At 31.0% G+C, this 22,233-nt stretch overlaps 2 protein-coding genes across 2 annotated transcripts; one reads left to right on the plus strand and one right to left on the minus strand.

Moving 5' to 3' along the window:
- Window positions 1–402: 402 nt before the first annotated feature.
- Window positions 403–1,092, minus strand: LOC18037797 (RING-H2 finger protein ATL78). Its single transcript, XM_006427790.2, has one exon. The coding sequence runs from the start codon at window positions 1,090–1,092 to the stop codon at window positions 403–405; it is 690 nt and encodes a 229-aa protein (XP_006427853.2).
- Window positions 1,093–15,311: 14,219 nt separating this feature from the next.
- On the plus strand, window positions 15,312–16,082 carry LOC18037798 (RING-H2 finger protein ATL78). The gene has a single exon (XM_006427791.2). The coding sequence runs from the start codon at window positions 15,312–15,314 to the stop codon at window positions 16,080–16,082; it is 771 nt and encodes a 256-aa protein (XP_006427854.2).
- Window positions 16,083–22,233: the final 6,151 nt, after the last annotated feature.

Raw genomic sequence — 22,233 nt, forward strand, 5'->3', positions numbered from 1 at the left:
TTCTTTTTATTTTTTTTCCAAATTTGAACAGACAAATTCAAAGCCAATTTACAGAAAATAATTGACAATGACACCAATTCATGAGAAAGAGAATTCTGAAGACCCAACTGCTATAATCTTCAAGCACCAAGTCCAAATCAAATTCAAAAACATCCACTCAGTTCCCTTGCTTTCCAGTGCCTTTGATTATATATATTCATTAGTGGAACGCCCAAATTCTCCAACCTTTGAATTGCATCATTTCTAAATCCGGAACCACTTTTAAATCCCACCTTCATTCTGCCTTTCTCTTTTCCAATGCCAATAATATAATTCTCCTCTCCAACTTAAATCAAGGATTAAATAATTATATATTTACAATAATGACCAGATAATTAAAATGTATATATACACTATGCTTATTTATCTATAACTGCATACTGCACTTTCGGGTTCTAGTGGCACAATATTTGAAACACTTTCTTGCATTGCCATGGATGAGGAGCTAGCCTGGCTACATCCCACGATCTTCTGGCAACTTTCAATAAGGCAATGCCTGCATTTCGGGCATGAAGAATTTGATCTAAGCCACTTATCGATGCAACGAACGTGAAAGCCATGGTTGCATTTGGGCAGGAGCCGTACACGCTCACCAGGAGCAAATTCTGAAAGGCATATAACACATTCTGTGTCCAAACCTGGAAGCTTCAACTCTGTTGAGTACTTTACTACAGTGAAAGTCTTTAACGCTTTTTGCTTGATTCCTGAGCTGCAGGACCCGGAACCTGAGGAGTTTGCTGAAGACTCAGAAGCTTCTAATCTTGAGCACCTTAATGAACACTTTACAAGAGAAGCCAACCCTATAGCACAAATTAGGGCACATAAGAGGACTGAGAGGACCATCAGAACATTTGAGTCGAAGCTGCTTTCGCCGCCGCGGTTAGATGGAGGAGCAGCTATCACTGGTTGTTGATTTTGTAAGAGTAATTTTCTTGAATGAAATTTTCCGAGAAAATCTTGGAATAGTTGCGTGGTGGTGGAAGGTGTTGTTGACATGTTTAGAGGGAGTTTAGTTAGACATTTCAGTTTGAAATTCGTGGAGAGTGGTAGCATTAGGGGATCATCTATTTATAGCAAAAGTCGAAGGCTTGAATTTGATTTTTTTAGTACTCATGATAAAATGTTATTCAATTGTTAATATAGATGCTTTCTAATAAAAATTATCTCACTAGCTTTTGGCAGCTGCTTTCAATAAATTAGCAAATATCAATATCTCCAAATCTAGCGCTTAACCCACTAGCCCAAGAAGATACCGAGAACCTTCCCAATCTGTGCACGAATAGAAACTGTGTCCTCTCCTTTTTCCAATTTGAGAATATTCTTTTCTCAAATTCGCCTATTTGTAATGTGTTGAATGTGTAATGTATCATATATGAGTCAGACTCAACTCAACTTAAAATTCATTGAGTATACTTACGGCATACTAAGCTTACAAAAATTAAAGAAATAAGTTGCATGAAACCTGTCCGCTGGATCTTACATGATTTAATTAACTTACATAACTAATATTACATCTTAGTTTCATTATTCTCAAATTTTTTTGGAATACGTAATTGAGCTGCTATAATTTTATGTGGTGGAATATTCCTCTCCTGAATTTATGTATATAAAGTTTCTCAAAAGAATCAGGAATTTTTTACTGAGTTTAATTTTAAAGAATCTATACTACGATGTTGATTTATATTAATGATAATATACGGTTGGAATTTAACTATTCTTAATTTTTATTTTAACTATTAATCATAAGTTACCCATGTAAATTTTATGTAAAAAAAAAAAAAATCATTTCATGAGAGAATCGCGGCCCTTTGCAAAGATTTATATTAATGCTAGTCTATGGTTGGAATTTTACTTAGAAAGAAATTCATATTATTTTGCTTCGTCTATTCTGGTGGTGTTTTCAATATTCTGTTCATTTAATCCTTTTTTTTTTTTATATCAAATCCACTTTTTTTTGCCCTTTTTAGTCTTTACGCGTATTTCTATTATAGTTTTTTGTTCTGTCCAGGTTCATTTGTCATGATTGTTTCATTTTTTGTTCGTACATCTTTCGATGGAAAAGGCAATGCTATATTTGCTAATGGCAATTAAATTTGTTTGTAGTGTGAAAAAGTTTGTGAAAAGGATAACTACATCTTCAAAGTTTGAAAAAATAGTCAGAAAATTTTTAAATTTTCAGTAAGGGATATTAACACCCCCTTTTAACTATAATACCTTTTGAGTAACAATATATGTACAAATTCTTGTACAAATTTATTTTATACAAATTGATATAGCATAATAAAATTAGTTAAATTAAATATTTTTTGACCCACATGATTTATTTCTATTATTTTATATTTTCATTCAACCAATGAATTAATGCCACATCCGTTTTACAAGATAAGTTTGTATAAGAGTTTGTGATTATATCATCACTCATACCTTTTTGGCTCTATTAAGTCGATTCAAATGTTTTATAAAAATGTAAATATAATATTAAAAATAAATGCAATAATATATACATTTTAAAACAATTTCAATAATTTTAATATTTTACAATCTATTAGACACATCTTACTATATTAAAGTAAATTTTATAATAAATATTAAAATAAATATTAGAAAATTTTAAATTATTTGAGTATTAAATAGTATAATTTTAATATTTTTAATGCGTGAGATATATTTTATTATTTGTAAAATCTATTTAACACATATTTATATAAAATATTTATAATAAATACAAATATATTATGAAAATAAATATAATAAGTTGTATTTTTAAAAAATTTTAAATATTGTAAATATTTTAATATGATTACTTTACTAGGCAAATTAAATTATTTTATATTATATTTGTTTATTTAAAATTTAAAATTACTATATTTAAAGCATATTATAGTAAAAAAGGGTTACTAGTATTCTTTACTGAAAATTTAAGAATTTACTGACATATGTTAGAATATGTCAAGGTAATGATTAACTTATCCCAATTCATAAAGAGAATAAAATCTATGGATGGGACCAAAAATCCATAATCATATACAATTAATATTCTCTTTTAAATGACATGGAATTTAGTTAATTATCTACAGTCCAACAAATTGGACTAATCCTAAAAAGCAATATATGTTAAGAAATCGGTTCCATAGTGAAAGATGAAAAAATTAAAAATAGAAGTAACAAGATTGATAACATGAATAACACATTTTAAGATTTATAACGCCTTGTGGCGAAATTAATTTTTTTTTAAAATCCCTGTTTTGTGGAAATTAATCGTTAATTTCTCCACTAAAATTTAAACATTAGTCAAAACAACCCCGCTGCTGAATTATTCCTTTACTTTTTAACTTTAATTTCTTGAGTCTTTTCCTATATATATAAATCAGACTTAATTATGATAGTTTTTTTCTTCTTGATCAATCGATGTCAAGTACCAGTACAAAAGTTAGCAACAGATCGACAGTAGTAATAGTTGCACAAAAGTTAGTATTAAAAATAGCACACCATCATTACAGGATGAAAATTTTTTACTATAAGATATATATTTTTTTTTTTTATCTCTTATTGTTTTTGTGCTAATTTTATACTCTTTTTGATACAAATATCATGATTCCTTGATCAATAAAAGTTTGTCTTTAATCATATGTCGGATTCTAGAAGTGAAAGCGAAAAAGACACAAAAGTTGAAAGTTAACAACTTTTGACAGCAGGTAGATTTTATACAAGTAGTTAAAAAAAATTATGAAATTTAGTCCAGAATTGTATTATTCGAACATCATTGGCAAAGATTTTCTTTTTCCTTTAAAATGTAAGAGGAGGACAAACCCCAAATAAACTTTTATTCCCTATCTATTATAGGATTCGAACCTAAGAGGCTATCCAAATAAAGCTACTCAAAAGCCAACCTTGGTTTGGCGCTTGGGACCATTGGCAATGATAATATTGATAAGTATATGTAGTAAGAACTTTCTTTAGGAATAGATATTGAGAAAGAATCATGGAAACAAGGAGAATCCCTTAACATAAGGAGTTTGATATTTACAAGTACTTTCTTTTCCTCATAAGTGCATATAACCGGCCTTTATTAGTTTTGTTAAAAAACCGTCAATCAGTATGAACGTTTTTGAGTGATTGAGAATCAAAATCATATTGATGAAACTCAAAAAAGGTAACATCGATCCCTAATTGTTATAGAATGAGATTACATAGCAGTTATATGTTTATTCACAAGTAGTGATTTATCTCTCTTACTTGAAAGATTTTGAGATTTTTTTGAATTGACAATGCTCAATTCTCCTATGTATCTTTGTTTTTTATTGAAAGAAATAGTACTGAGCGGACAAAATTTAAATTTATTTTTCTAATCTCAAGATTTATATTTGATTGACCAATAAAATAAACACTGAATTTTTATCCATATCTTGAAATATGAATTGTTGAATGAAATAGAAATTAAATTTTTTTCTCACAAATATAAGTTAAAAATTCTCAACTTGTATAGGTGTTTATTTCACAAATCTTTAGGAGGCCAGGGCTCCAAATGTTGCTTAGCCACTATTAGGCATCAATGTGGACCAGCATACGGATGTCTTATTCAATTTTAAAGCTTCCTTTTATTAGCCAAAATTGTTTAATCAATATGAATTGTTGAATGAAATAGAAATTAAATTATTTTCTCACAAATATAATTAAGTTAAAAATTCTCAACTTATATAGGTGTTTATTTCACAAATCTTTAGGAGGCCAGGGTTCCAAATGTTGCTCAGGCACTATTAGGCATCAATGTGGACCAGCACACCGATGTCTTATTCAGTTTTAAAGCCTCCATTTATTAGCCAAAATTGTTTAATCAGATTAATCAGATTAATACGCCGAAAGTATATGATAATGGTTGAACAGTAACCAGCATAAGTCAGCGCTCCACTTATTATTGAATAGTTTAGAAAGCACTTCAGCATATTCACCAACAAAAGCATAGTTGGACTGCTACTTCATATTATGCATTCCACATTCTTAGTATGCCAACATCTAATTAATACACTAATTAAACATATTCTTTTCAGCATGATACATACTCATTTGTCATCAGAACTTTTGAATTGTGGCGTAATAGAACTATCGGAACAAAGTCCCGATAAATTTCTAGTTGAATTTTCTTATTCCAAATAACAATATATCGTAATGTAATATTCAAATTAAAGGGGAAAAACAAAAGAGTTTCGCGGCAACTATTTGTCTTATATTCTTAGTTCAAGAACTATTATTGGCTAATGTGAAATATTCTCCTCAATATCCGTAGTTAGGTTGTTGTGCATGTGCATGCATATGGCAAACAATTTATGTGATTAGCATACTACTTTTGACTTTGGCACCAAAGTCATAACTGAAGCCATTAATTTTGAAATTTTTGAAAGAGTTGTTGAAAGATGGCCAAGATTTTTGCTATGAAAATAATGCATAGTACACTTGGACTATAAATAGAGAAGCAATTTTCATTTGAAAGCATCCTAGTTTCTTCAATTTACTTTCTCTTCTTTCAAAGAGAAGTCAAGAGTTAAGTGAGAGAATTTAGAGTTTCAATAAACTCTTGAATGATTGGTGAGTGAGAGATTGGGTGTATTAGGGTTTTAAATAGTGAGCTAAAATAATTAAATATTTGTAATCTCTAGTTTACTAATAAGGTTTTATCTTTCTAAGTTCGCCTATGGATGTAGGCTAAAAGTCAAACTACAAAAATTTTAGTGTTCATGTGGAATTATTGTTTCTCAATTTTACTTTAGTTATGTTTCCACTTTACCCATCAATTTTCTAATAATGGTATTAAACCCATTAGTTGTATTTCTTGGAGTTGGGGTATTGTTTACAAATATTGTATTGTTCACGTGTATGACACTATTCACGTACATGGTACTATTCTTGTGAAAAAGTGGAAGCAATCAGAGGATTTTACTGTGTAAAGCAGGGAATAATGGTGTTAATGGAGCAACATATGGTTGTGCACATATCTAGGAAAGTTTTATTACAAAGGCAATATGAGCCTGAGAAGTCTGGGTATTAAGCGAGACTGTTGTAACCTGTCCAGTCTTTTTTGGAAACTTTCCTGATGTGCATGACCATACATACAAGCACTCACAACTATTTAAGGTAAAATAGCTTGTGTCTCGTGTTTATTAACAAAATGGTAGTAAAGTTTGAAATTGAGAAGTTCAACAGGAGTAATTTTCGTTGTGGAAAATGAAGATACATGCAATTTTAAAGAAAAATAATTGTTTAGAAGCAATTAGAGAAAGTTATATAGAAATTGCTAATGACAAGTGGAATGAGATAGATAGCAATGCAATTGTTGATCTACACTTGGCACTTGTAGATGGGACATTATCCAATATAACAAAGGAAAATACAACAAAGGGTATTTGGGATACTCTTACGAAACTATATGAGGCCAAATCGCTACAAAATAAAATCTCCTTAAAGATGAGACTTTATACTCTTCGAATGACATAAACAACATTAGTGATTAACCATATCAACATTTTGAAAACTCTAATTTTACAACTTATAATGTTAGGGCATAAAATAGAAGAAATTGAACGTGTGGAGCTTCTACTTCAAAGTCTACCTGACTCGTATGATCAACTCATCATCAACTTGACAAACAATATCTTAATGGAGTACCTAATCTTCAATGATGTTTTAAACTCTAATTAGAGAACATAGTAGGTGCAAGGGCACAAAAGACAGACAAGCAAGTTCGCAGTAAGCGAAAAGTGCTAACAATAATGAGAGGGTGATCAAAGAAACATGGCCCCAGTGGGAGTTATAGTCATGATTGATGAAAGTCGAGAAATAAGAAGAAAATCAAGTGTTATAAATGTGGCAAAACGGGGCACGTCGAGAAAGAGTGTTAGTGCAACCAGAACAAAAGAGAGAATAAATATCCTAAGTCATCAAATGATTAGAGATGTGTAGCAAGTACCTCAAATGATGGTAATATTTTATACAGCAGGACAACAATTATTGCAGAGGGTAGAAAAGGGCTATCTACTATTAGGATTATCGACTCAGAAACCACCTGACACATGACCTCTCGGAGAGAATGGTTTCACGAATATGAACTTTTCTTAGGAGGATCTAAATATTTAGATGATGATCATGCCTTGGAGATTTCTAGTATTAGTATAATCAAGATAAAGATAATTGATGATATAGTACACACTATTAAGGAGTTATTAAATGTTAAAGCCCTAAAGAAAAATACATTATCTTTAGGATAAATAGATAGTCTTACCTGCAAAACTCATGGTGAAAAAAAGGGGTCATGAAGATTATTAAAGGTGTTCTTGTGTTAATGAAGGTAGAAAAAATCAGCACCAATCTGTTCATACTTAAAGGGGAAGCATTGCAGGAAGCTAGTGTATAGATCACATAGAGAAGAGTCGGCAATGATGTGGCATCTCAAACATGGCCAAATCATTGAACAAGGTTTAAAGATTCTCTCTAAGCGAAAGTTGCTTTCGAGACTTAAATCAGTGAACTTCTCATTTTAAAAACATTGTGTTATAAATAGAATGAAGTTCAACAAATCTAACGCCAAAAGTAAATGTATTCTAGACTTAGCTCATTCTGATATTTGGGAATCGCCAGATATATCCTTAGAAAGTGTAAAGTACTTGGTGACTTTCATTAAGGATTTGTCTACTTCTAGTATTCAAAGACTATAAAGCACGTGTGGAACTTGAATTCGGAAAAAATATCAAGTTTTTTAGATAGATAATGGCAGAGAATATATAAACTGTGAGTATTTTTTGCATTTTGTAAACAAGAAAGTATCAGAGGCAATTTATGGTTATATATAGTCCTCAATAGAATAGAGAGGGAGACAGAGAGAATGAGAGTCATGTTGCCGACTACTAATTTACCAAATGCATTGTGGGCAGAAGTAGCCAAAATTACCTGTTATGAGATTAATCGATTGCCATTTATAGTAATAAAGTTGAAAACTTCTATGGAAATGTGGACTAGGAAGCTAGCCGATAACTTTCATTTGAATGTATTTGGTTGTTTTATGTACGTGACGTAAAATGCCCAAGAAAGAAATGGGGTGGGTCTAAGATATATAAGATGTGTCTTCTTGAGATATGCTGATGGAGTGAAATGGTATCATCTATAAGATTGTCATCAGTAGAAATGTTATTTATATAGAAGAGCAACCATAAATGAAAGATGAAGATGATAGTACTGTAAAAGAAAAGTCAGAAGTTGTACCAATATATGTAGAAAATAATTCGAAAAAAGAAGATTTAGATTCTTTTAAAGTAGTACCAAAGCACGAGAAACCAAAACCAATTGAGTTAATTCGTGAAAGACAACTGCCAGTATGGAACACTTGGAGTATATTACATATTGTCTTTTAATAGTGGATGAAAAGTCATCAACCTTCTATGACGCTTTGAATAATCCATATGTTACTTTGTGGATGACATCAATGCAGGAAGAAATCGAAACTCTACACAAGCATAAAACATGAAAAGTTATACTGATAACACGTGTTAGAAAAGTCATTGGTAACAAATGGGTCTCGAAGCTCAACTGTGATGTCAATAATCATGTTGAGCAGTATCGTACAAGATTGATTGTGAAATGATATACTCAGAAAGAATGAATTGACTTCAATGAGATATTTTTCTGGTGGTTCGACTCATGAAAATCAGAGTAATCTTGGTGACATATGCTACGTTTGACTTATATTTAGTGTAATTAGATGTGAAAACTGCATTTGTTCATAAAAAACTTGAAAAAGAAATATATATGCTCCAACTATTACGCTTTACTGAAACATGCAAGAAGAATTTGGTATGCAGGTTGAACAAATCTTTATGCGGTCTCAAACAGGAGTCTAGACGTTGGTATAATAGATTTGATTCCTTCATCGTAAACCTTGAAGACAAAATTGTAATGCACATGCAAGCTTAAAGGAGGCACATATGGTTGATTTCAAAAGCAACAATAAGTTGCTTGCTTTGATTTAAGCACATGCATGCTTAACCTGTGTGCTTGCCGTGCATGCTTGAGGTGGTGGCGTATATAAAGCGAAGAATTAAAGTTTCTTCCACCATTTTCATAAATTGAAGCAAAACAGAGAGAAAAATCAAGAAGGAAACCGAGAGAAAGAAAGAAAAGAAAAGAAGAAAAACAAAAAAGAGGGGAAAAAAGAAAAGAAAATTATAAAGCTAAGAGTTGAAAAGAATTTAAAAGAGGAATTAAGGAAAATATTATAGAAATAGAGTTAGACAGTTAAATCTATATCAATTGAGTTAGTAGGCAATAGATTTATCAAATTTAAGTAGTTATGATTTAATTTATGTAATACGTATAAGTTTTTATATCAGTTCTAATAGCAATTTTTTAACCTTGTCTTTTAGGAGAAATCTAAGAATTCAAGAACTCACAAGAGCCGTAACGAACCCCAAAGAGAAACATGAGTTGTGGGTGGATATTATTACTATTATTATGTATTTTGTGAAACATTTATATTTGATAATATGATTTAGTATCATATTATGATTATATGTACGCAGATTATATGATTGGTTAAGTCACGAGATGTGATTGTCAGTCACTATATGTGTATGATTTCTCATACGCTCTACGCATGTTTATTGAGAGTTAGGTTACTCTATCCACGTGATGTAGTTAAATTCTCCCGAGTATTGAGATGTTTTGCCCCACTATACTCCTGCAATGATGATCCCAGTGATTATTGAGAGTTATATCTCTTGGGTACTATTTGGTGTTGTTTTGTCATGTATGTATGTATGATTTTATGTTTGCTTATGTAATGTGTTCACTGTGAAGTAATGTCATACGATTATGCATGTGCACTAGTGTGTTAATTTATTTTTATTTATCTACTTATATGCACTTACTAGGTTGCAAGTTCACTATTTTCCTATTTATCCAATTTCTCCTAAGTTTCCGTTGGATTTCATGCAATTCAATTTTTAATCAATTGAAGTTGAGTCATGACACACATTGCTGCTAGACTTGGATTTTGAGCATCTTTATATTCGTATGTAAATATTTAAGCTGTATATGTATATAATGAGAGGTGAAATGTGCGAAGTTTGAATATGTTTTCAAATGAGAGATAAATGTTATTATATATTTAGAGTAAAAGCCGAAGGCCATTTAATATATTCATGAATTAAGTTTATATCATGAGTTTTAGATATCATACTACATGATTTGTTTTGAATCTGACATATGCGTAAGGGTAAGTCGTGTCAGAAATACTCAATTTAGACCATTGTGCATATTACAAGAGGTTTGAAGATAATAATATCATCATTTTGTAATTAAATGTAGATCACATGCTAGTAGCAGGCCCTAACAAAGATTGAGTTCAAGAATTAAAGGCACAGTTGGCTAAGGAGTTTGATATGAAGGAATTGAGACCAGTGAATATGGCTTTAGGGATGCAAATTCACCAAGACAGAAATAATAAAAAGATTTTGGTTTCTCATAAGAATTACATGAAAAAAATCTCGTGGCACTTCAACATGTAAGATTGTAAACCAATCTTTACCTCACTTGTTAATTTCAAGTTATTTTTAAGTATGTGTCCTATCAACGAAGCAGAGAAGAAGTAAGTTTAATGTTTGCCATTATTTGTACAAGACTAGTCATTTTACAAGTAGAGAGAGTAGTCAATCAATACATGACGAATTCTAGTAGAGAGCATTGGAAAACTGTGAAGATTATTCTGCAATACATTAGAGGAAAATTGAATGTTGCATTATGTTATGGAGGATCAGAATTTATTGTCCAGCGCAATATGAAAAAAAAATAATCCATTACTAGTTATATGTTTGCACTTACATGAGGAGCTGTAAATTAGGTTTTGAAATTACAAGTTGTTGTGGCATTATCTAATACAAAAGCAAAATACATGCCAACTACACAAGCTTGTAAAGAAGCTATTTGGATACAAAGGTTTTGAGGGAACTCAGGCACAAATCGGAGAAAAATTTTATATTTTGGGACAGTCATAGTGCCTTGCACATTATAAGGAATATAGTCTACCTCAGTACCTTGCATATTGTAAGGAATCTAGCCTTATATTCTATGACAATGCACATAGGGTCCAGTACCCCTTTGTTTGAGAAGTAGTAGAAGATGGAAGCATGGACTTGCGAAAAATTCATACCAAGGATATCCTAGTAGATGTTATGACAAAACCAATTACTACCGATAAGTTTGTTTGGAGTAGATTCTCTTGTGGCCTAGTGAAAACGTAAGCAACATGAAAATGAATGGTGTAGAGACATGATTGGTTCTTGATCAAGTATCAATCAAGTCTCCAAGTGGGAGAATTATTGAGCACGTGTATGAATATGGCAAGCAATTGCATGTGGCTAGCATACAAATTTTGTCTTTGCCACAAAAATCGGCACTAAAGCCATTAATTTTGAAAATTTTGAAAGAGTTGTTGAAATATGGCCAAGACTTTTGCTATGAAAATAAATGCTTGCATGGTAAGCTTCAATTATAAATAGAGAAGCAATTTTCATTTGAAAGCATCCTATTTTCTTCAATTCATTTTCTCTCCTTTCATAAAGAAGTCAAGAGTTGAGTTAGAGAATTCAGAGTTTTAATGAACTCTTGAATGATTAGTGAGTGACAGATTTGGTGTACTAAGGTTCTAAGTAATAAGCTAAAATACTTCAATATTTGTAATCTCCATTTTACTAATAATGTTTGATTCTTTTGTCTTCACCTGTTGACCTAAAGTTAAAAGTTGAACCACGTAAATTGTAGCGTTCCTGTATGATCATTATTTTTTAATTTCACTTTAGTTATGTGTTTGTTTCACTCGTCAATTTTCTAACAATGTGCAGGCCATCTTTTTTATCTAGTCTTATCACATCACTTGAAAAGATAATATGAGCCCAGTTTTGCATAAATCTAATTATAATATCATATAAAAGCTGAAGACTTTATTTGTACTGCAAAACTAACTAATAAATTGAGAGTTGTCTCAAAGTTATATTCTTAGCCAAATATAGATATTATCAGCAAATATGGAAATCTGCTGATCAACACAGAAAGTGATTCGCGCTACAATTTCTTAGCCAAAGATTTTAAAAACAGTTAGTACTTTGAAGATAGGACAATCTGCTAGAATTATGATTATTTTTGTTTCTTTTAAATATTATCCTTTGCATAAATCCTTATATTAACCGCCTAAGAAGTGTAATAAAAACATGCATCAGTATTATTTTTTTATAAACGACAAGCAACACGAACCCCCTACGACTCGTAAGCAATAAAAGTACACTCCACAAAATATTAACATTCAACCCTAAAAAGATTATAAATTATGAATTTTAGTATCCTCTTCCCTTTTAAGTTATTGGAGCGTGTGTTTTAATTCCACCTGCTTCAAATTATTAAAGTTGTTTAAATATGCTAAGCAATCTTAGTGCATGCATCCTCAAAACTTTCAGGTGATAAGCTTCTTTTTTATAACGCTTTATACTCTTTTGTCTTGGTTCTTTATTTTGTTTTTCTAACTTTCTTACTTTATGGAACATTTTTATAATATTCACTCTTTACTCCTTGTAATCAATAATCTCTTTTCTCATGTTGGCGACGCCATTTTAATTCGACTTTTCGACTTGTGCTTTAGTACTCGAAGATTTTCTAGTTTCTACCATTAATTTACTTAAATTTTGAAAATTTTGGCTTCTTTAATTCAATATATTATAGTCACTTGTCAAATTAAATGGTTTGAAAATCACTTGGTCAATCTCCTACAATTATTCTAACCATATGTAATAAAACCTAAATAAATTGATAACCTCAATCAAATAATAATTTTGGCCCCAATTTGGGGCCAATATGGTAAATTTATACTTCAATAAATTTATAAGATTTGTTAAAATTTCGTATGGAACTCATTTATTATACAAATTAATAATTACTTAATTTGAAACTAAATCATTGTGACATGTTTATGTGGCCTTTGTAAAATATGTTTTCAGTGTTGTTTACTTAAGTACTTTTTTACACGAGACATCTTCTATAGTATAATTATAATCTTTAACACGAAAAAATAAAAACTCTATAATATTCTTATTACTACTGATTAATGCAAGGCAGCTAACTACCATTCAAATACAATATAATAACCACGAAATAAAAAATAAAAATTCTGTCATATTTTTCAAAATATGAAATATCTTCATAATTATTAATTTATCGGTAATAAAAGAATTTACTCAATCAATAAATTTTTCATGATCCCAAAATTATAAATTTATTGGATATATGCAAGTGGGAGATTGTCACTTTCCTTACCTGTGAAGAAATCACTTATTAATTTCTACTATTTACCCAGTATTTTCATAAATATGTTGTTTGGAAAGAATCTTTGATATAAATTTTTATCAGCAAGTGTCAGCAAATTTGTTTATTGATCTCAACTGGCACCAACTAATCCAGCCAGATTAAGAAGATGATATTTCATCAATTCAGTCTTTGTTAGTTCTAATACAAACAAATGCAAAAGCACAACTGTACAAGCATTAATTCCTTTAACATTGGCCTATCTCCGATCTTTATTACCAGAATGATTGCAAAAGAGAAAAAGAAATATCACTCCACTGTATTGCCTAACCTTTTTTGCACATAAATCAACCAATGTTATCATCCATTTCAAAAGCAGCTTAAATCCTTTCAATGCTTCAATCAAATATACCAATTGAATTTTGAATAATTAATATTAGCAAAGATTTTATAGGGAATGTCGCTTTAATTCATAGCCACAAGAAGAAGCTGGCCTAAATTTTTTCCTCGCTATTTTTTTCCCTAATTGATTAGATTCTAGTAGATCGCGATCAGCTAGTTGCATAGCAGTAAAGACACATGATATCTACAGAAATTAACCTTTTCAATGAATCTATAGTGTTAAAGCAGCGGATGGATACAGCATATATATAAATGTCAGTATATTATTTGCCAAGCTTATACAGATAAGAAAGTGACAATAAAATTATTGAAAAAGAATTGACAGATGGGCATAAAAGGTGATACATGTTGTGAAGGATTGTGGCTTACAGATGGGAGTGCAACATTTGCCAAATCATCGGAAATTGATAATGATTAAAAATATGAAGAGCACTCAGCGCGCAAATGTTTATAGAGTGTTTAGAGGGAGAAAGATAATGACAAGGCAATCGGCATCAAACAAGTTGAAAGTTGAAATGTTAACTTACAGAGTTGAAATCTTTATGAATAATTAATGTCAGCCGATGTGATTGTGTTGGTTCATTCGTACATGAGTCTGGATATGATATTATATAAAAATTTATGATCTAACCTGTATTTTAAAAGTAGTTCAAGAGTTGAAAGTTACATCAAACTTACAGTATAAGTTTATTAATTAACCTCAGTTATTGTGGGATATTTTTCCTATCACTAACTATAACTTTTTAAAAAAAAATTATACCGTATTTATAATTTTAATCTAAAAATAATATTTAATTAGTTATGAATAACTGTAAATTCTGCCTATGATTGCACGCTAGTTGCTCTAAAAACTTTTACTAATTAAACCTGTTAACACTCATAATATATACGAAAGCTCTCACACTCTTGTTGTTTTTTCTTTTTTCTTTTTTAATTTCTTTGGCTAGTTTATCAATAGGGTTTCCTCGACATGCAATCGATTTCAGTATTCACATATATACTCTTTTAAAGATCCTTCTTAATAAGGAAATGATTCTCAGTTAGTAGCCTCGAGACAAAGGAAAGACTATATATTTTTCTATACTAACTTGGGTACTGATTAGTAGTGTGATCTAAAACATAATTGGCGTGTACATTTCTATAGTACCTCAATAGCAGATTCAAAAAAGCATTAAGAAATTTTCACAAGTGTTACAAAAGCCAATCAAAAGCAATCAAGAAAAATAAATATATGACGTAGGTCCTTTCAGATTAAGAAGGTTCATGGCTCCTTCCTGGGCAACTGGGTCCCCAAAAGCATTTATAAATGACTAATATCAAATGCAACTTAGCTGAATAGCTGATTCTCACTTGGGGATTAAAGTGGGATGGCCCACTTTGATTAGCAAGTCCATTAAACATCACAAAAGCTCAGTGGAGGATCACATTAGATCCATGTTGGAAACCCTCTATAATTTCTGCAAGATAATATTTAATTAAAAACCTATTGCGGGCGAAAACCTCAGAATATTCCCTACTATAATTAACAATTTAATAATATGACACATGATCTTGTTACAACTAACTCAACTCTCCACCTTTTGTTCCCTCTATATAAGCAAATTAATCTAATTCAATTGAACTCTCAGAAATTCTTTAAACTTCCATCAATGTCTATCACTTCTTCCACTTCCAGAAAAATTTTTCAGGATTTTCTTGGGGAATTTTACTCAAGAAGATCGCTACTAACTGCTCCGCCTCCGGTCCCCGGAAAAAGCCATGATCCAGCAGAAGTATACACAGGCAATAATACCTTTGATGCAAATGTTGTTATGGTTCTTTCAGTCTTACTTTGTGCCCTAATTTGCTCACTAGGATTGAACTCCATCATCAGATGTGTTGTCAGATGCTCAAGTTTGGTAGCCTCCAGGTCCGGCGCCAGCAACTCGGCAGCCATATTACCCAACAAAGGCATCAAGCAAAAGGCCTTAAAGACTTTTCCGGTAGTGAGCTACTCAGCTGAGCTGAACCTCGCAGGTTTGGACACAGAGTGTGTCATATGCTTATCGGAGTTCGCAGCTGGAGATCGTCTCCGGCTGCTGCCTAAGTGCAACCATGGATTCCATGTCCGGTGCATCGATAAGTGGCTTAGCTCACACTCATCTTGCCCTAAATGCAGACATTGCTTGATAGAAACTTGCCAGAAGATCATTGGTTGCAGTCAAGCTGCTAGCTCATCAGAAAACCCCGTAACAGCTCAAGAAACTATTGTTACAATAACTCCACTGGAACCTGAAGGTTTGATACGTAATTATAGGGGAATTAGCTAGTATTTAATAATAATTTAGTCTTTTAATTGTATTATATTTTAGATTGCTAGTATTTAATAATAATTTAGTCTTTTAATTGTATTATGTTTTAGATTTAGTTACTCTTTGTGTCTTAAGCTCTCAAAAAAATGTAGTGGTATTAGTTGCAAATTGTACAGTTGGGTCTCCTCAATTAGTTGTCGGTTTATTGAAAAAGTAATAATAATTTAAATGATGAGCTATTTGATTTTTTTTTTCAGCCCCAAATTGTGTAATAGAGTTTATATTATAATTAAAATAAGAAAAACTTCAAATTGAATGGGCCAGAAAGTTGATAGCATCCCGACAAAACCTAGTTTAGTTGACAAAAGAATAAAAGTAGAAAGATTACTCAATAGTGACTGACGATACGATCAACCGTGAAGGCAAAATCAAGAAATAAAAATGCCAGTTAACGGAGAGGTCAATCAACTTACTGAAGCAGCTAGCATTTTTTTTTCTCTTTTAAAAACATTACTTTTTGGACCAATTTCAATATATCATGCATAATTAATTGTATATTATAAAAAGCATTTAACCACAATAATATACTACGTTAGGGAGATTGTGTGTCAAGGATGCGTTTCACATTTCAACAGAATATAATAATATCTTGTACTCCTTCGGATACAACATTTAATGTGATGACGGCAGCAAAACAACTTATCTCAAAGAATTACCACTCGGTTATTTCAAGGAATTGCCTCTCATTGATTGGTGTTCAGACAATTTTCTTCAGTTGACTTCTAAATTTAAATTTTGTAAGAGGTAAGGGGTTCAAAAATTAATTTAAACTTTACCTATTACTTATCTTAAAAAAAGAAAAATTAATTTCAAGGAATTTGAGATTGGGCTGTTTAGAATGGCCAATACTATTTGTGCATGGTTTGATGAGGTTATTGAAAGGTTTTTTAACAAAATGTAACACATCAATATATCATATGTTAGTGGGAAATTTGAATGTAGTACTAAGCTAAGCTGTTTTGATTTTTTTTTATAATTTTTTAACACACTTGCCTTTATATAACAGTGTCGGATTATGATTTAATTAATAACAAATATTTCTTACTCAATAACTACCAATTAATTACAATATTATAAAAAGCTAAGCTCAAAACTCAATTCAACACTAGGAAGTTTGGTAATATTGTAACTTTTAAAAAATTATTGTTAGCTGTGTTATAGAAATAATCAGTTGTGAAGAGAATTAGTTAAATGTTCGGAAAGTGCCATGGATTTTGAAAGCAATCGTATATATTTCATAAATCTTATTATTAAATTACTACATGTGTGTGTGTGTGTGTGTGCGCGCGCGCGCGTGCATGTATGTATGTACGTATGTACGTATGTGTGTATGTATAGTTTTTTTGTGTATATATAATAATTGAAAACTAAAATAAATATTTTATATTATTAATTTATTTTTTATTTTGTTATCTTAATATAAGTGACAATAATAATACTCTTTTTAATTTAATGAGTTTATTCCCTTATTAATAAGGATAATTTTGGATTTTTAAAATATGTGAAGATATATATGAAATTATATTAAGTATAAAAGTGATGTTCAAAATCAGATTTTAAAATGCTACTCCTTCTCAACTTTTCAAAATTTGTTTTTGGATGGAATGATTTTTTTAAAAGTGATTTTTTAAAAAAATTTATTAAATATCAAATTTTTAATTTTTCAACATCATGTTTTACCCTCTCAACAAAAATTCCAAGCGGGCCTTAAATACAAATCAATACGAGTGACCCGCCCATCACTAGTGGTGAAAAAGCTTGATTCATATAACGAGACCTTAAATGGACTTTAGGCAAAAAATGTTCAATAAGTCGGCATGTGGGCGAGTCGAAAGAGCATGTATCATACCAAATGAAAGCTGAGACTGCATCCACTAGCTCTAGGTACTTAATTTGAATTGAGAAGCAATTGCAGTAAGTGGAAGATGTTGTATCATAGAGGGAGCTGACTAACCACACTGATTTTAGCCCCCGCCGCCAAAATCTGATTTGCCTAGGCTTAAGGTAATTTGTTGCTATTGTAGATGGATGTGGTGTGGCCAACTTTCGCACAATAGAGCATTATTGAGGCGACATTAATGCTTTTTTACTTTATTGTAAGTAAGTTTGAACGTGTTGTGGACCAAGACGTCTTACTTATGCATTTTCTTTTCGGTTCGGAATAACTATTCTCATTTTTTGACCTCGATGACTTTGCATAATTCAAATAAATGACATAAATTATCAATTATGTAAAACATATATATACTATAAGGAAAACAGTTGATTACAAATGGAAAATAAACTTTTTATTAGGAATACTACTGTTAAATTTTTAATTTTTCAAATTGTATAAGAAAAATTTTTAGATAGTTTTTCATTTGGTAGAATTTATTGTTGATTAATATGTATGAAAAAGGAAAAAAAATCAATTTGAAAAGAAACAACAACTGATCATGCACTTCCTACAAAAATTTCTCTCATTCAGTTTAATTTACTAAAATACTAAAATACCATTAATTTAATTTACTACTAAGACGAGTTTATTTATATTATTCTTTGAAGCGCTAATAAAATCAAAACTTCGATTTGCCATTTTCTTTCCACTTCAAATTTTTTAACTTCATAAAAGTTAAACCTTGCATATTTTCTTGGTTAGCTTGTGAATACGAATTATTATGATTATTCATGATCGATAGAATGTTGTTAAAAAATAACTTTGTTCAATCAAATAACTTCAAATATTCCCATGGAATTACAGTAAAAAGAAAAAAAAATGTGTTCAATGATATGAACATGTTTAGTAAATAATTAAATATTTTTGGTGTGAAATTTAAATGATTTTATGTTGGGATTATGTGCTCTTTAAAGCATATTAATTTTCTGATTAATAAAATATTTGAGATATTTTCAATTGCATAAATATTTTGAATAAGATCCGTTTAATCATATTATATGTATTTATGTGATCATCATATGGATTCACAGAAGACATAAATAAAAGTTATCTTATGATTAAATAAATTTAGTTCGTAGTTGATAAATAGAGTTGGGTGCTCCATTTATATTTAGACTGTAATAAATTCATTGAATGATTTGTCTTAATTATGTATGAATTTATTGATGTAGTACGACTGCATTGAACATAATCATATATGAGATTTAATTAATTTTGTAATAACTGTCAGACTTATTAAATCTCATAGGCATTAATTTTACTGTAATCTTAATTTTGAGTTAACTATGATTTCATGATTATAATTGTTATTCCATTTGAGTTACAAATGGGCATGTCACATACTTGCAGTTAAGATTACCCGGTATCTTGGTGGAAGCAATTATGAGTATTAGAGTTATAGATTAACAATATTAACTTTTGTACAACACATCTCTTCATGGATTTTCGGCACTTGATCATAGAATTCTCTGGTCAGAGTGTGTCAACATATTTAGTATGTTGAAAATGATCATTAGAGAAAAACCAGTAAGTATCAGGGAACAAGATGTAATTAAATTGATTGGACAGTTGAGATATCAATTTAATTAACGATATGGTACAAAGGATTACGTAGTAAAGAAATCAATGTGGCATGAGTCGAATTATTATTCGAAAACACTATCCTGGATAACATACAATTATGGAGGTTAGTTCCAATCTTTTAGAGGAGTAGATTTGGAATTAAATAATTGGGGTAGTTTAATTACAGGCCTAATTATTGTAGCCACTATTGTATGTACCCAAATGATCCCCGAGTTAGCTCATTTAATTGATTGCGCTGCTACTGGATTAATAAGCAAGATAACTAGTTATTTGGGTTAAAAGCCTAAATATATTATTTAGTGGGAGACTCCATAGAATATACTTCTGTATAAAGGGTCTTGTGTTATTTTACAAGGTGGGGCCCTATAACAAGAAAAAGTAATGTTACTTTTAGTTTTACTATTTTTTAATTTAAATCAAATGTGATTTAATAGAATTAAAATAATAAATAAATATGGATCTTAGGGTTTCCACTAAATAGAGATATAAAAAAGCTTGTTTTCTCAAAAAGAATAGATGAAGTCACATTATACAAATCAGAGAAAGAGATTTTTTTCTCTCTAATCTTTAGAGAAATATTTTCTCCTATTAGTTGTTTTTAGTGGTGATAAAGACGTTCACACTTCCAGTGCAAATTAATCTTGAGTCATAACATGGAAGATCATTGATGGTGGATAGTGATCTAATAAGATTGGTGGTGACGGATCGTGATCTAACAAGCATTGTGGTGACAGATCATGATCTGGGAGCCAAGATTATTTCAGTGTAAAAGCAAAGTCAGATTGTAAAGATATGATTTTCTATATTACAAATTCCTTTGTATTATATGAAATCTGTCTTAAAGGTTTTTATAAAAAGTTTTAAAAAACGGATTTTTCTCCAACATTTTATACATCTAAAAAAAATAAAAAATGACAATGTAGTAAAACATTTTCTTGAAAATGAACCCAACTCAATTGTCCCACATGTTGTTATGAGATAAAATATTCATATGAGTTGTTATTTGCTGGGTTTTTTAAGCCAAACTGACATCTATGATACTGTCATTCAAAGCCATTAAGTTAGACATGGACAATTCATGTGATATACAAAATTAAAACTCCTCGAAACAACATCTTGCACTACTGTTTTAAACTTACTTAAGCATTCACATGTGAGTCACATGTATATCATATAATTTTGATTTTGGAAGATAACGATGAACAGTTAATTAGAAATAGTTAACTAACAAATTCTAAAGAGTAATTTAATTGAAAACGGTGAACCGATTATTGAAAATGGTTAGCTAATATCCCTTTGTAGAGTTGCTGGAATTAATCAACAAATCGATTACTAGCAAACGATAAGCTGACTTTGAACAAATTAGCTTCTAAAATTAAACGACAAACTGACAACTCCAAACGATGAACCGACTATTCAAATTTCAGCATAACGGTAACTTCTATGGCCTTGATATCTTCTTTTATTGTGGTGTGGTTTGGGACAGGGGGAAGCTTTTATCAATGTTGCCATCTTTAGTTGTTGATAAGATTTTATTGGTACCTATTTCTGGTGTTGGGTCGGATATACTCTGTTGGGCCTTATCTAGGGATGGAAATTTTTCTCTAAGGAGTAGTTAGGATTTTATACGTAGGTCCCGTAGTAAGAGTGAGGTTTTTTCCTTAATTTAGCAGCAGCACATTCCTTCGTGGGTCTCTTTCTTCTTATGGCGCTTGTTGCATGGTTTTTTGGTCACGGATGATGCCGTATGCTTGAAGGGTTTTCACATGATTTCCTGATGTCATTGTAATCGAGATGCTGAGACTATCAGACACTTATTTTTAGATTGCTCGATGGTTAGACTAATCTAGCGTCAGTTTTATGCGATGATTGGTCTTCAATATCTTCTTTTTCTATCTCCTAATGCTTTGCTTAATTACTGGAGATGGTGTTGCCATTCTTCAAGACATATTTGAGTCATTCTCCCATGCTTCATTATATGGCATGTTTGGAAGGCTCAAAACACTTTCAGGTTCGATTCTATTACCTTTAATATGAACGTTGTTATTTTTAGGGTGCTCATAGATATTAAGTTGGTCAGTGACGCTTTTGGTTTCAAGTCATCTCCATTGATGGGTGTTTTGGATACCCATATTGGGGAGGGATTACGGACTATCATGCCTCCTCGTAGACCTCTTCGATTGATTTCTTGGATGAAACCGCCGCAAAGGGTAATGACGTTGAGTGTAGATGGTTGTTCTAGGGGAAACCTTAGTATGGCTGCTACTGGTGGTGTTTTGCGAGATCATTAAGGAGTGGTGCTAGCTGCTTTTGGTTCCTTTTTGGGGCACCAACCTATTCTTTTTTCTGAGTTAACGGCTCTATTAGAGGGATTAGACCTTGCTGCTCAGCTTGATTTTTCTACTCTTGAGGTGGAATTTGATTCAACCACGATGGTTTCTTGGGCTAATTCAAATAGATTCGTACAATGGAATTTTGGTTATCTTCTTAGTCGAGTTCGAGCATTGGCAATTATTATCAGGCATATTTTTCCAGAGGTTACTTCTGCTGTTGATTTTACGGCCAATTAGGCTTGTACTCATCAGACTT

Source organism: Citrus clementina, unplaced genomic scaffold (genome assembly GCF_000493195.1).
Source record: "Citrus clementina cultivar Clemenules unplaced genomic scaffold, Citrus_clementina_v1.0 scaffold_7, whole genome shotgun sequence".
Classification (NCBI taxonomy): Eukaryota; Viridiplantae; Streptophyta; class Magnoliopsida; order Sapindales; family Rutaceae; genus Citrus; species Citrus x clementina.

Bases quoted from the DNA above. Each gene is read 5' to 3' on its own strand.
- LOC18037797 (XM_006427790.2), bottom strand. From the start codon at position 1,092: ATGCTACCACTCTCCACGAATTTCAAACTGAAATGTCTAACTAAACTC.
- LOC18037798 (XM_006427791.2), top strand. From the start codon at position 15,312: ATGACACATGATCTTGTTACAACTAACTCAACTCTCCACCTTTTGTTC.